This window comes from Cucumis sativus, chromosome 4, assembly GCF_000004075.3.
Source record: "Cucumis sativus cultivar 9930 chromosome 4, Cucumber_9930_V3, whole genome shotgun sequence".
NCBI classification, from domain to species: domain Eukaryota; kingdom Viridiplantae; phylum Streptophyta; class Magnoliopsida; order Cucurbitales; family Cucurbitaceae; genus Cucumis; species Cucumis sativus.
In genome coordinates this window covers 17,994,715-18,008,916 of record NC_026658.2, presented here as the reverse complement: position 1 = coordinate 18,008,916, position 14,202 = coordinate 17,994,715, and the positions used below count along the sequence as shown (strand labels likewise).

The window sequence follows — 14,202 nt, the reverse complement described above, 5'->3', positions numbered from 1 at the left end:
AGCTTAATCTTTTCCAATTAGAGAAAGGGAAAGCAACGAAGAACATCAACAAGTACTATTGAAAGCCAAACCCGAGTTATAGCGTGATTAGCGTAATCCAAGCATTCGCAAATTCTTCCTTTCGCAGCCTAAACTTTGACACTTTTGACCTCCAAAAACGCGCCTAATTCTTCTTGGATGACGTTACACAAACCCCAATTTCATTCAACTTTCTTCATTCCATTACCCCCATAAAAACTCTTTCTTCATTTCTCCACTTTTCCCTACTCGGGTCGTCTCTCTCTCTCCCCCCTTTTGCAGCAAAACAAACATCAAACCGTTAAGAAAATGAAGACCCGTGGCACTAGAAAGATTTCTATTATATGGCTTCCTTTCTTTTGTTTCTCTTTCTTCTTTTTCGGTATGCTCATCACGAACAGGTTTCTACTCCTCTTCCACCATTTTCTCTTTTCTATTTGATGTAATTCTCTCTTTTTTCCTCATGGCCTTTTGATTGGTGATTTCTTGGGTTTTTGGATTTTGGATTTTTGGGTTATGTAGCAGAATATGGTCGGCGTCTGAATCCAATGGTCAGGTCATCTCCCGTCGTCGACATGAACAAGAACTTCAAATCGTCTCTGAAGATAGCTCAATTAAGATTGTGAGTGTGTATGCATCTGATTTCCCAACATTTTTACGACTGATTCTATTTTGCTTGTTTAGTCTGATTTCTCTTTTTTCTTGGAAATTTTTAAGCCAGCGGAGAAAACGGATATGATGACCGAAGTTTATAGAACTCACGAAGCAATCCAGTTTAGTTCAACTTATATTTCTTTCTAATTTTTCGCTTCCTAATTCTTCCAGTTTTGGCTTAACAAACTGTTTTCCTCATTTGGGATACAGATCTTTAGACAAGAAAATTACAATGCTTAACATGGATTTAGTGGAGGCTAGGAATTCTAGGGAGATGCACTCCTCTGATAGCCACACCCCCTCCATTGAATCCAGTGGTAAAAGTAATCTTCCGAAGAAGAAAATGTTAATGGTGATTGGGATAAACACCGCCTTTAGTAGCAGAAGGCGTCGAGATTCAGTTAGAGAGACGTGGATGCCACGAGGTATTTAGCTCCTACCCACTGTTCTTATGTTTCGTATTGATCATTTGACGTTATTTTTCCTGCTAAAACATGGTTTATGTTGTTTTGGTCAGGGGAAAAGCTGTTCCAGTTGGAGCGAGAGAAGGGGATTGTTGTCCGGTTTATGATTGGCCATAGGTAGAATTGCGTTTCTTGTGGGGTATTTGGTTCTAGCTACTTTTTTGAAATTAGATTCTGTTGAAAATAGGCAAACTAACTTATTTTCCTTTATGGTTTATTCTTTTTTTTCCATCCAAACGGTATTAACGAATGTAATAGGGCATTTAAATGATAGGCTATTAGGGCTTTTGTTGGCTAAATTTCTCTCTGTGAGTTCCTCTTATAATCATGCGCTGGATTGTCTTAAGATATGACAATAACAGACGTGGGTTTGTGATGACTTTTTGAGGTGAAGCCTTTTTTCTATAAATACTTGTGAGAGAAGCACAAATTAAGTGTTTTTAAAGGCATCTTAATGTATTTAGTATTTTCAAACTTACTCTTTGACTATTTAACCAAAAATATGAAATATTGAAGTATGCTTTAAAATTCTTCTTCTTTTAGAAAAGGGTAGAGAGAGGCTGTAGAAACTAAATTGCATGGTCATTTTCATAGCATATGAGATGGGAATGTTAACTTATATACAACAATAGAAACTTTTCTTCTCCACGTAAAGGAAAGTTGTGGAAACTAAAAAGTGATGTATGGTCTGTTCACATTTTAAGATGGTTCAATGTAAGACTCGATTGGTAAAGCTGCAAGTTATATTATGTTGTTTAAATTCTTGAAAATAAGTTATACGAGTTTAAGGTTCTCTGTTTTACAATCATAATGATACAGAGATTTTCTAGATTGTTTTCTATGTAAATAGGAAGTAAATTTAGACCGGACTTTCTGACTGATTATCATACGTTTTGTATTCTTCTCATATACAGAAAGTAGTTTTGTTATGTAATTGTTATAGCAGTTTTCTCCCTGAAATGCATAATCCCACGTTAATCTTCCATCATCCTTTTATGTTTGTGCAGTTTTATCTCGATGCATTATATGACTGGTTTGATATCGCTTCTTTGTTTATGATGGAACTAATCTCATTGATTTTTGCTTGATTAGCGCAACTTCCAACAGCATTTTAGATCGTGCAATTGATTCAGAAGATGCGCTGCATAAAGATTTCCTTAGGCTGGTAAGAGAATTTACATGGAGTAATTCTCATATAAAAGAATGATTAGACATTCAGCTTGTAAACTGGATTATCATGTGCAGGAACATATTGAAGGGTATCATGAATTATCTGCAAAAACAAAATCCTTCTTTTCCACTGCCGTTACTAAATGGGATGCTGACTTCTATGTCAAGATAGATGACGATGTCCATGTAAATTTAGGTGTGTTTCACGTGGACCATTGTTATTCTTTCTAATTTTATGATAACCAAATATACATTTATTAAGATTGAGCTTTTTTTAAAATTCTTTCTCATATAGGGATGCTAGCTACTACTCTTGCTCACCACCGTTCGAAGCCCAGAGTGTATATTGGGTGCATGAAATCTGGACCTGTTCTTTCTTCAAAGTAATTATCATGGACTATCTATCATGTTAATCGAAGATGGCGAGATCAATCATCTCTATTATTTTGTTTCATCTTGGAACAATGATATCATTCTTTTGTTTGTTTCTGTTTGTGTATTTTTAAAAGGGATTTGTCAATAATATTTTTTTTTCATTTTCTTTCATATCCCAGGAGTGTCAAATACCATGAGCCTGAATACTGGAAATTTGGAGAGGAGGGAAATAAGTATTTCAGACATGCAACTGGACAGATTTACGCAATCTCAAAGGATCTAGCCACATACGTTGCAGTCAATCAGTAAGGATATAATTTTTCCATGTGCATCTAGAGTACATAAAGTAAAATACATCATCTTAATCACAGCTCTTTAATTAAATCCATTAATGCATCAACATGAGATGTCAAGTTTTTTAGTACATTCAACTTTTTTCGCATAAAGTTTTTTAAATGTGTCTAATGTTTACTGAGCTAAAAGAATATGCGATTGACTTCAATGGATATCGGAAGCTTTTCTCACTTGATCTTGCAGCTCTTTGACATTTTATATTATGTTATATTTTACAGTTAGGGATTTACCTTATCAAAAAAACTTACAGATTATGGATGGTAGATTTTTAATTGTTTGTTACTAATGAAATGGCAAATGAGCACTAGCCTTGTGTTAAAATGAGACGTTTATGAATTTGAGCAACTTATATATATCTTCCATCTCTTTGTTGGGAAGAAATCTGTATGTGGGCCAGTGGTTCTTTTATCTATAGACACTTGTACCCGCCTTTTGTTCGTGTAATTTTCAATTCAAAGAGTTGAAACTTGTGATGCAGGCCAATTTTGCACAAATATGCCAATGAAGATGTGTCTCTTGGTGCTTGGTTAATAGGCCTTGAAGTTGAGCATATTGATGACCGCAATATGTGCTGTGGGACGCCGCCAGGTAATGTTTTCATTAGATATGAATGATGTTATATTTACACAGCATACATAAAGTAAAGAACAAAAGTTTTCCCAAACCTTAGTTATCCAAATTCTTTATCCCTTATTGCAAAGCATCTTTTTTATTTTGTTAAGTAGTTTTATCTTAAGACAATAAAAATTTGCAGATTGTGAGTGGAAGGCACAAGCAGGAAATGTATGTGTTGCATCATTTGACTGGAGTTGCAGTGGAATATGCAAATCTGTGGAGAGGATCAAGAGTGTCCACGAGAAGTGTGGTGAAGGGAATGGGGCCGTCTGGAGTGCCTTAATCTAGTGTTAAAGCTTCTCTTGATCTTTACCTGTGGTCAGACAAAGCTGGAGATTGTTTGGGAGTTGAACTGGAGATTAAACATTATCAAAACAATGCAAGTAGAACCTTGAAAGAAGCTATATAAAAGCGTGTGGGGATTAAATGGATTTGTAAGATTGTGTGGAAAATCTTCATATTTTCAGAAAAGAAAAAAGAAAAAAGAAAAAAGTAGTTTCTTCTTCAAAGCTTCCAATTTTGTTCGTGTGAGTTAAATTCATTGGGTACCTCTGTTAGTTTTCCCCTTTGATTATAGAATTTATGTATTACAGCCAGTGTATTATGTATTTTAGGCATCATTTGTATTTCCCCTACAAGGTTGAGTTACCAGTCATTGTTTCAGATTCTGTTTATGTAAACATTTCTTTGTATAGTCAAAATAAATAAAGTGAAATTGTTTGTGTTGAAGGACTCCACCTTTTCCTCCATTAATCTCAGCTTCATATCAGAAGTAGTCATTATCCTCGATAATCTGGATCTGATATCGTGAGAATAAATTTCTTGATGAAAATGAGAAGTACCTAGAATGTTACAGTGTCATGAACTATGAGAAGGCAAAAGGGGAAGAATAGGAACTGCATTCACAAGCAAAGATATTTTCCATCAGAGTATTTTTTTCTACATGAAACAGAAGGAAAGTAAAGTTCTATGTGTTTCAAAATAATCTAACTAGAAAAAACTTGAGAGAGAGAACAGAGTCAGGTCTGCTTGTGAAGATCAGGAGCTAGAAGAAGGCCGAGCTGGTGCGCCGCAGTTGGTGTCTTGGCATTGGGATTGGATTTGAAGAAAATAGTCCTTCTGCTTCCTGAAAAAGAAAAGGAAACTATAGTTTTTTAGTATGTAAACAAAATATAACTGTCTGGTAGAACTATAAGCTGTAGTGGATGTACTTGCCTCTTGCTTTCTCAGCCAACTATTTGTTTTCTTCAAGCAAGATACTTCGTGCTCCAGCTGATTCGTATAAGCCTAGAGTGTTAAAACAAACAAAAATATGACGGTATACACAAAAAAATGTTGTCATTTGTTCTAAAGTTTATGGAAATTTAAAAAATAAATGCATGCTACCAAGAACAAATTTCATGAATTTACCTGTTTTCTGGCTCTGGACCTTGCAGCAGACTCACGATTCTTGATCATCCTCCTTTGCCTTCTTTCAATGGTCTTCTCCTTCATATCATCCACCTGTCTTCGTTTCCGTCCACAATTATTACCTTCTTGGAAATCTGAGTTCGACGAGGCTGACGTTGTCATTGACATGGCTTCCATATTGTAAACACCAATACCTGCTACACTCCCATGATTGTAAACACCTTGAGAAACTGGCAACTTGGAATCAATCAACAATGCTCGTTGGTAATGAATCCAATCCATCCCTTCTGCGGAGGCCGAAGCCTCAGCCATTGGATCAGGCTGCGGTTTAATGTCCTTGTTCCTTTTTCCGAGAAACAACGAAACTGTGGCTGCTGCAGGAGGTGAAGAAGAAGAGTTATGTACTAGCTCTGCCTCTTCCACAGACATCACATTCCTCAAAACTAATTCATCTAAATTCATTTCCTATCCTAATACTGGTTTCTTCTTCCCCTGCACCGTACCACTTGTGTTTAATGTTCCTATCAGCTACTTCAAAATCTGCAGAGTGAGAAAAATGATGAAAGAAGTGAAAGAAGGGAAATTGGTGGGAAGTTTTGAGGAGAAACTCATAAATCAGATAGGAAAGGATCTGGCAGATGATGATTTGTTGAAGGGGATCCTATATTTTAGAGAGAGAAAAAGAGAGCAGTTTATTCAGTCCAACAGCAAAACCTGATATCCTTGCTAATTTTGTGGGATATAAAAGATGGAAATTCTAAGGCTTAAAAATCATTCTAATATTACCACTCTGCTTTTCACTTTCTTTCCTTTCACAAGAACGTGGTTACACATAAAAAAACCATTTAGCATATGCCATAAAAAATCTGCAAATATTATACTCATTGCTGCAACGTAGGCATAGGTTAGTAGAAGTGTTTAGTAGTAGGATGAATATCTCACGTCTCTATCACCATCCTTGTTCCTTTAAGATTTACATCTCAAAGTCTAACCCGTTTTATCGGTTGGAATTGAAATGAGAAAATAGAAATAGTATTAGGTAAAGTTGTTCTATAAGACGTACTAAGCATACTATAATTAGCAATTATTCTATCTAATTCAAGTATTATAAATTGATGGAATTCGTTTTTCTAAGCTTTGAAAATTATGTAAAATTTTAGAATTAGTTGGGTGAAAAAAAAAAAAAAAAGAAGAAATAATAGAATATTACACATGAGTTGTCTCGATCGCTTTAAAGGTAAGCGCGTCCCGCGCGTGTGGTAGAATTCCCTTTCGTGTACCCACCCAGACACAAATGCTTCTCTTACAATCGGACTCCGATCTCATCTGCCGATTTCCATCCTAACGCCCATCCCTCCTTCTCTCTCTCTCTCTCTACTTCTCGTTTTGCCGTTTCATCTCTCGCCATGAATATCGCAAAACAAAGATCTGTTCTTCTTTCAAATCCTTTATTCACTTTCTATGCTTCTTTCCTACTCTTACTCTCACTCACAGTGAATCTCAGCAATGCCTCCATCCATTTCTACCACAAACAAGTTTTCATTGATGTCGGTAATGCTTTCCTTCTTTCCGGCGGCAGTGAAGGTCTTGCCGCTTCTCTCTCCGCCGATTCCAACACGCCTTCTCTCCGCAATGGCCAATCTTCCATCCAGTACTCTTTCTAAACTCATTTTCATTCATGTGCTTTTTTTCCGAGTTAGTGTTGGATAGTTTTTATTGACTGTATCGTTCTACTTCAAATGTAATTGGATTTTAATTTCGTTGTTCTTGAGCTAGATCTGTGTGTTCCTTCATTTTGATATCATAATAGGGTTAACATTTGGGTTTAAAAGCTGCTTTCTTGGTGACTCGGAAAATGAAGTTGCATATTTGGCCTCTTGTTTTTCTTTTGTTTGTTAACTCTACTAATGCATTAAGTGGGACTGTGGGAGGACTCTATCTTTTAACAGATCTGATGTTCATACGGATATGCTCATATATTTTGTATTTTGAACGCTGCCTTCCTGCTTTTCGAATTTGGTTGGGAAAGGCGAAAGATTCTCCTGTTCGATCGCTTAATGTTTTGTTTTCAATGACTAATGAATAAGATTTCTATTTATTGATTTAAGTACTGATTTTAGTTTGGTAGATTGACCTGTTATCCATTCAATGAACGTTTAAGATAACTATGTTAATTAATGAATTCCAACCTTGGGGTTTTTTCCATTTTACTGGTTGGTTTCTTATCATTTTGGGAGATTAGAGACTAGATTTTCTTTATTGCTTAAAAAGTGACTAGAGTACTACTGCAGTTTCAGTGATGTGGCACTTAATTTAGTTCTGCCTTGATTTATTTATGGCTTTGCCACCATGGTGCTCTAATACTTCGTATAAGTGGAGGCTCGGTTCGGTTATGGGTTATTAATGTGTAGATGAGCTTAGATATGAACAATATCCTTGCTCTGAAAAATTTCAGTTTGCTTGAAGATCATATTTAGGACTACTCTACTAGTTGACCGAACAAATTTGTTTTGAACAACTTCGCCAGTATTTAATTTTTTTGTTTATAAAGATATTGCCCTATCTATATGCATCCTTGCGTTTTAATTACAAAACTGGTTTTTCAAAAAATTTATGCCCAGTTGTAGTCGTTTACCGTATGTTCATGCTCTGCATTAAAACAAAAAGATCTTCCTTTATATTTTTCCCTCAGTAATTCTGGATATTCACGACTTTTACAAATGGGACAGATTTTATAATATCACCTTTTGGAGGAGCAAGGCTGCTGCTGACCAACATACAGATATGGAACATAGCACTGGGCTGATACAAGTTATCATCTTTGAGGCTGCTGATCGTGATAACATTGGTGGCTCTGCATATGGTGGACAGAGAGCTATATGTTGCACCCCAGATCTAGCTAAGCTTGAAGGATGTAAGCAAGGAGAAGTCATTAGAAGGCCTTCTTCATCGGATACTAAGTGGCCAGTGGTTTTAAATGTGCAATTCAGTGGTAATTATTTGTACACTCATATGGAAGATATGGAAGTTCCCATAACGAAAACTGGAATGTATAACTTGTTCTTCGTAACATGCGATCCAAACCTCAAAGGTTTAGTGATGAGTGGGAGGACAAAGTGGAAAAATCCCTATGGTTATTTACCTGGACGGATGTTCTCTTTAATGAGATTTTATGTATTCATGTCCGCTGCATATTTATTACTTACTGTCATATGGTTATCCCAATATGTGAGGTTCTGGAGAGATATTCTACAACTTCAGCATTGCATCACAATCGTCATTGCCCTTGGATTATTTGAGATGGTCCTTTGGTACTTTGAATACGTAAACTTTAATGATACAGGAATTAGGCCAGTGGTAATCACAACATGGGTGGTGACTGTGGGAGCTGTAAGGAAAACAGTTACACGACTTCTTATACTGTCAATTTCCATGGGTTATGGTGTTGTGCGGCCTACTCTTGGTGGTCTTACCTCAAAGGTTCTTCTTCTAGGGTTAACTTACTTTTTGGCATCTGAGTTATTGGATATTACAGAGTATGTTGGGACTATAAATGATGTTTCTGGAAGAGCAAGACTGTTCCTAGTCCTCCCTAATGCATTCCTAGATGCCTTTTTGATATTATGGATTTTTACTTCCCTTTCAAGGACGCTAGAGCAGTTACAGGTATTCTTGGAATCTGCCATATTTGCCCTTACCTCTTTATCTGGATACTCATCCTATACGATAAGCTTTTATTTTTCTTTTCCAGATGAAGAGGAGCTCTGTTAAGTTGGAAATATACAGGAAGTTCTCAAATGCATTGGTAGTCACTGTTATTGCTTCTGTTGGTTGGATAGTGTATGAGGTATGGCTTCAATCTCTATACATTCCTTTATCCATGTAGGCCTATAGATTCAGCTCTCAGCAGTTAACACATTTTTTTTTTGCAAAGATATTGTAATAAATACTGGGGTGGGGATTTGAACCCGAGACTTTTTGTTCACAGGAACATACAGGTGCCAATTGAGCTAAGCTCATGTTGGCAGTTAACACTTTTAGTCCAACTAAATGCTTTACCATATTGAAACTAAAATACAAAAAACTGGATGTCTAAGTTAATTTGTCATCTTCTCACTAGTACATGCCGTGTGCCGTCATTAGTGTAAGATTGTGAGTAGGGAATTGTTCTTCAGGGGTACTAGTATTGATTTCTTTAGCCTTTAGGGACCTGTCAGCGTGTCTTCTTGTTGTTGTGTGTGTGCAAGATCTAGCACGTTCTGTAGTTCTTTTCGTAGGAACTGGGAAGTGGACATTTCTGGGAAGTAGAGAATTATTCTCATCTGACTCTTGATTCTGAATGAGACTGGAAGGATTTCTCTTGGTGTTTTTAACTCTGTCTGTGTGTACCTATTAACTCTCTCGAGATGACAACTGAATTTAATTAGGCAATTGACTTACTCTGCTTTCAATTTCTTCAGTTTTATGTCTTTGATCTTCTTTTCAGATTGTTACTGTTATTATTATCTATTGATTAGAAAGTTAGAAGGTTCTTTCCGTTTGTTTTTAGTGCTGTCTTCTCATGATAGGCTTTTGCATATTATAGGTCTACTTCAAGGCGACTGATCCTTTCAATGAAAGGTGGCAGAGTGCTTGGATCATAACTGCCTTTTGGAACATTCTTGCGTTTGCTTTACTGTGCGTTATCTGCTACCTCTGGGCTCCCTCACAAAGTTCTCAACGGTATTTCACAGAGTTCTCTTGTTTCTTCTTATTACCTCTCTTTACTGTCAGATTTATCCTAACTAACTTAACCATCACATCATGAACCAAGATATGCTTACTCCGATGAAATTGGAGCTCAATCTGACGACGAAGAGTCTCAATTCCTCAACCGTGGAAAACCAGAGAGTGAACTTAGTTCTGTGAAGCAAGAGCGGAATGAGAAGGATAGCGGAAACAGCATGGAGTTGGATGAAGAGGATGACAGGGAAGAGGATAAAAGAGAATGATAAAAAAGGTTCTGATTCAACCATTTATTTTTGTCTTTGATCAGCAGAAAATCCAGTTTTTAGAGAGTCCTCGGAGAGATCTTCCCAAATACTGAAATGAAGTGTGGTTCTTGAAAGTGAGGACCCCCTTCAACATGGCATCACAATAGAGGTGTGTATATTCTGATGAAATGTAATGGAAGCCAAAGTCACATGAGTTTTTTTTTCTTTTATAATTTTTTTTTATGCCAATTATCTTCATTTATTTTGTATAGTAATGTCTGCATATATGTTATTTGAAATACTCAGAACCTTTAACTGGGGATCTTTCTTTTTGTTTTTTACCCTCACTAAAAAGAAAGGAATGTTTTGTTACATAATCAATCTCACTTTTGGTAAAGCCTGCTTATTAACAACCATTTTTGTCAAACTTTTAAACTTATTTACAAATATAACAAATTCATACTATCTAAAAGAAGGGGTTCAGGGAATGTTTCTCCATTTTGATTTGTTGTAGGGTTATATAATGTAATTTTACATTAAAATTAAAAAGAAAGATCAATGAATTATACATATATACACAAAAGAACAATTTTTTTTTTTTTTAAATGTGCCTAAAACAAATAATATATTGTCAACTTGGTTTAAATGTTGATTTTTCAATTATTGGAACAAAGATTTAAACAATATTTATAATATATTTTTATAAACAACTTTGAATTTGGATTAAATATTGAATTTTTTATAAATTCACCTTTAATAGATTTTGTTGGAACTAAATATATTTTAAATTTGGTTTAAACATTTAATTTTTAAATAATTCACCTTAAATAATAAATAATATCAATTTTGTTTATAAATTAATATCACAAAATTAATGAATTATTTGCACAAAGTTTTAAATAATATCACTAATAATTCATTAGAATTTTTTTTTTCAATTTTTTTAGATAATTGAAGCTATACTTTGAAAGTCATACATACATATATATTTTGTTAATAGCAAATCCTTTTAATGCTTCTTTTCTTCTTCTTATATTTTTTTCCTTTAGGGGTGCTTGGCAATTTGAGTTTATGAGCATAATTACTTGAGATCTATAGAATAAATAAATATTTAGATAAACCATCTACTTTAAACATGATTTTTCACAAATGTCTCAAAATTTCATTTATTTTTTAAATTAAGATTTGGTGTTTTTTATAACCATTTTAAGCTTCACATCAATTATAAAATAAAATTGATTTTCAAAAATTATAATACCATAATCATATTATACAACATTTATGATTTATTTTATAACTTCCATTATTAATACAATAATACAAATTTATATTTGCATTTAATATTAGGATATCATTTAGTGGAGAAATAATTTTAATATGGTTTAAAGTTGAACCTAATATGTGGTAACATTATATTAAATAATTTATACGAATTGACTCCATTCAATTTCATCTGTAACACAATAACAGAAATCACCTTCCACCTTTTCGACGCCGACCATATTTTCACTTATCAATTTTGTTGTTTATTCAATTTCATTAGTAACACAATTAGAGAAATCTCCTCTAACTAATTTTCACATTTCCGTTTCCACGTTTTATATTTTTCATATACGGTACTTAATATACTATATATTTTTTCATATACCCTAATTTGTTGACTGAAAACTACATAATACGCTATATATTTTTCATATATCCTAATAAAATTTCGAAGCATGAACTACATAATATGCTATATATTCTTCATATACTCTAACAAATTTTGTATATAACCATAAACCCTTACTCACCAGAAGAATTTGTTGGAGATGAACAAAATAAGAAAGAATGAACTGGGAAGGAGATCGTATGGAGGAAAGAATTTTTGAATAAAATCACCAAAAGAAAAATAATTATGAGTTAATTTTGATTATAACATATTACCATAATAGAATTAATCACATATTGTATTTACATAAGATATCTAATATATGCAAATCATGGTCCATTTTCCTTATTTCATTTTTCTATTTTTTAATATATTATTAATAATAAAGATGAATAGTTTGGACTTTTAAGCTCTACATTTGTGTAAAATTGAAGATCATTAGGGCATTTATGAAAATAGGTCAAACTTATAATAAGGCACCCTATTTAGGCTATTGTAGTTAAAACCCTAAAATAAATTAACCCTAGCTAAGACCATGCATGGTGTATTGTCAATGATGGCCATAAGATGACTATTGTCTTCTTCAACCAAAAACTCCAAATGCCCTGGGTGACATTATTCACTACAGATGAGATTCAAGAAAGTTTAATGCTTATTGTTTTGGTGGATTGGGACCATAAAGTCTCTTTATACATACTAGTTTGAGGTTCTCATTAAGCCCTAATCAACCTAAGAATAGGCTTCTATCCAATTAATTCGTACTCAATTAGGAATCTAAGGTCTTAATTAAATAGATCACATAATAGGGCACAATCTAATAAACAATCCAATGTGATAAATTATTAGTCCACGTACATAACCCATACCTTAATTATACGTATTATTATTTAATTAATATGTCTAACAGTTTTCCACTAGGGTTATGTCTATTGTACTTGATATAATTAAATCGCATAAACTTTAAGAACACATAAAACATGTTATTTTAGTAATAGAGTTCCATTTTAATTCAATCCAATCCATATTCTGTATTAAACATTCCTTGATCACCAGTTCCGACATTAAATGACATAGATAAATATGGATGAATAGTATGAAAACTTCATGCAAAGTGATCTAGATCATGCCTGTTTCCAACTGGTCCAAAGTCCTTAATGAAATCATTCTTAAAAACTCTATGCTAAACCACATGCCCGATAGACAAGTTCATATAATAAAACAGAAAATATGAACTTTATTTTTCTATAAAAAAATAAATAAATTAAGGTCAAAGAACATACTCAATAACAATCTCCAACTAAACTGTGGAATCGAAAAATTGACTAACACCTATACGAGAAACATGCTCATAAATTTTTTTAGTGGATGCAGGAGTCATTGGATTTGTCACCATAGAGTTTATTCCTATGTGTTTAATCAAAATTTAACCATTATGAACTCTTTATTAGAACTAGAAGCTTTTTGTGTCTGTATGCTTTGACTTTGTATTACTTTTGTTGTCATTGAAATACATAATTATTGAATTATTGTCACAAAATAATTTTTGTGGTCTTTGCCAACCACTATCAGCAACTTAGTGATTGGATACCTAACATGTTATAAACTCAAGTTTATGGTAGAAGAAGTCACAAGTATTTGTTTAACACTTTTCCAAAATACAACTCCTTCAACCAACATAAAGATATAGCATAAACGGAATCAGAATACCAATTGATCTATAAAACTTCTGATCTTAGATAGGTGAGCATATAATCTTTCGTTCTCTATAAATACCTTATAACCTGGTTGGTTGCTTTGCAATGATCCATCACCGTGTCGAGATGAAATATTTGCCTAACACCCCTTATAAATGCAATATATGTACGCGTACATCCTTGAGCATACATTTAGACTTTCAACCGCCGATGCATAGGGAATCTTTTGCATTTCCTTAGTCTCCATCATGATCTTGGGACATTGACGTAAATGAAATTTATCACCATTAGCGACAAATTAGATATGTTTTGTTGGATAATCTTTTATGTCACTACTTAAAATCTTTTTGATACAATTCTTTTGTGACAACGTCAAAATTCCTTGAGAATGATCCCACAATATTTCAATACAAAAAAAGCATCACTACTTTCTATGAGTACGTCATCAACATATAACATTGAAAGATAGATTTATTCTATTGAAATTGTGATATACTCAATCTTCCACTATGTTCAAATCAAAATTGTTAGAATCTTAAAGTATTTATAGAAAGATTATGGAGAATATTTTCCTTAATTCCTAAATATTTTCCTTTTTTATTTTCTTGTATATTCTATTTATTCTCCCTAGTACATATTATACTATTCATTAGAAAATAATAACAACAAACAATCATGGTTTTTCTCTCGGTACTTGAGTTTTAACGTAAATCGATGTGTGCTCTTTATCTCTCATTTCAATAGGGTATCAGAGTGGGACAATGAACACATGCTAGAAACTCCAGAAAACATAACTGATGATGGAAATCAAACAGAAGAGATAA

At 33.8% G+C, this 14,202-nt stretch overlaps 3 protein-coding genes across 4 annotated transcripts; 2 read left to right on the top strand and 1 right to left on the bottom strand.

Moving 5' to 3' along the window:
• Positions 1 to 211: 211 nt before the first annotated feature.
• On the top strand, positions 212 to 4,379 carry LOC101215526 (beta-1,3-galactosyltransferase 7). Of its 2 annotated transcripts, none has more exons than XM_011655523.2 (11): positions 212 to 419; positions 544 to 640; positions 736 to 791; positions 883 to 1,097; positions 1,190 to 1,253; positions 2,229 to 2,301; positions 2,382 to 2,502; positions 2,602 to 2,689; positions 2,861 to 2,986; positions 3,514 to 3,623; positions 3,790 to 4,379. In XM_011655523.2, exons 1-11 carry the CDS (start codon positions 328 to 330, stop codon positions 3,936 to 3,938), a joined length of 1,191 nt encoding a protein of 396 aa, XP_011653825.1. In that variant the 5' UTR covers positions 212 to 327; the 3' UTR covers positions 3,939 to 4,379. The 2 variants fall into 2 exon arrangements, with proteins under 2 accessions (XP_011653825.1, XP_011653824.1); XM_011655522.2 differs by having other exon boundaries at positions 541 to 640.
• A 141-nt stretch (positions 4,380 to 4,520) lies between these two features.
• On the bottom strand, positions 4,521 to 6,220 carry LOC101212875 (ABSCISIC ACID-INSENSITIVE 5-like protein 2). Its single transcript, XM_011655519.2, has 3 exons — positions 5,061 to 6,220; positions 4,866 to 4,937; positions 4,521 to 4,776 (listed from the first exon to the last, which is right to left on the bottom strand). Exons 1-3 carry the CDS (start codon positions 5,520 to 5,522, stop codon positions 4,696 to 4,698), a joined length of 615 nt encoding a protein of 204 aa, XP_011653821.1. The 5' UTR covers positions 5,523 to 6,220; the 3' UTR covers positions 4,521 to 4,695.
• Positions 6,221 to 6,328: 108 nt separating this feature from the next.
• Positions 6,329 to 10,414, top strand: LOC101215759 (transmembrane protein 87B). The gene is made up of 5 exons (XM_004142566.3): positions 6,329 to 6,711; positions 7,790 to 8,726; positions 8,812 to 8,907; positions 9,646 to 9,782; positions 9,874 to 10,414. The coding sequence occupies exons 1-5, from the start codon at positions 6,467 to 6,469 to the stop codon at positions 10,049 to 10,051; spliced, it is 1,593 nt and encodes a 530-aa protein (XP_004142614.1). The 5' UTR covers positions 6,329 to 6,466; the 3' UTR covers positions 10,052 to 10,414.
• The last annotated feature ends 3,788 nt before the right edge of the window (positions 10,415 to 14,202 follow it).

Excerpts from the sequence above, each read along its gene's own strand:
- LOC101215526 (XM_011655522.2), top strand. The coding sequence starts at position 328 with ATGAAGACCCGTGGCACTAGAAAGATTTCTATTATATGGCTTCCTTTC. Across the intron at positions 2,987-3,513 it reads ACATACGTTGCAGTCAATCA|GCCAATTTTGCACAAATATG; the intron begins GTAAGGATATAA and ends CTTGTGATGCAG. Across the intron at positions 3,624-3,789 it reads GTGCTGTGGGACGCCGCCAG|ATTGTGAGTGGAAGGCACAA; the intron begins GTAATGTTTTCA and ends AAAAATTTGCAG.
- LOC101212875 (XM_011655519.2), bottom strand. The coding sequence starts at position 5,522 with ATGAATTTAGATGAATTAGTTTTGAGGAATGTGATGTCTGTGGAAGAG. Across the intron at positions 4,938-5,060 it reads GGTCCAGAGCCAGAAAACAG|GCTTATACGAATCAGCTGGA; the intron begins GTAAATTCATGA and ends TTAACACTCTAG. Across the intron at positions 4,777-4,865 it reads GTTGGCTGAGAAAGCAAGAG|GAAGCAGAAGGACTATTTTC; the intron begins GCAAGTACATCC and ends TTTCTTTTTCAG.
- LOC101215759 (XM_004142566.3), top strand. The coding sequence starts at position 6,467 with ATGAATATCGCAAAACAAAGATCTGTTCTTCTTTCAAATCCTTTATTC. Across the intron at positions 6,712-7,789 it reads AATGGCCAATCTTCCATCCA|ATTTTATAATATCACCTTTT; the intron begins GTACTCTTTCTA and ends CAAATGGGACAG. Across the intron at positions 8,908-9,645 it reads TTGGTTGGATAGTGTATGAG|GTCTACTTCAAGGCGACTGA; the intron begins GTATGGCTTCAA and ends TGCATATTATAG.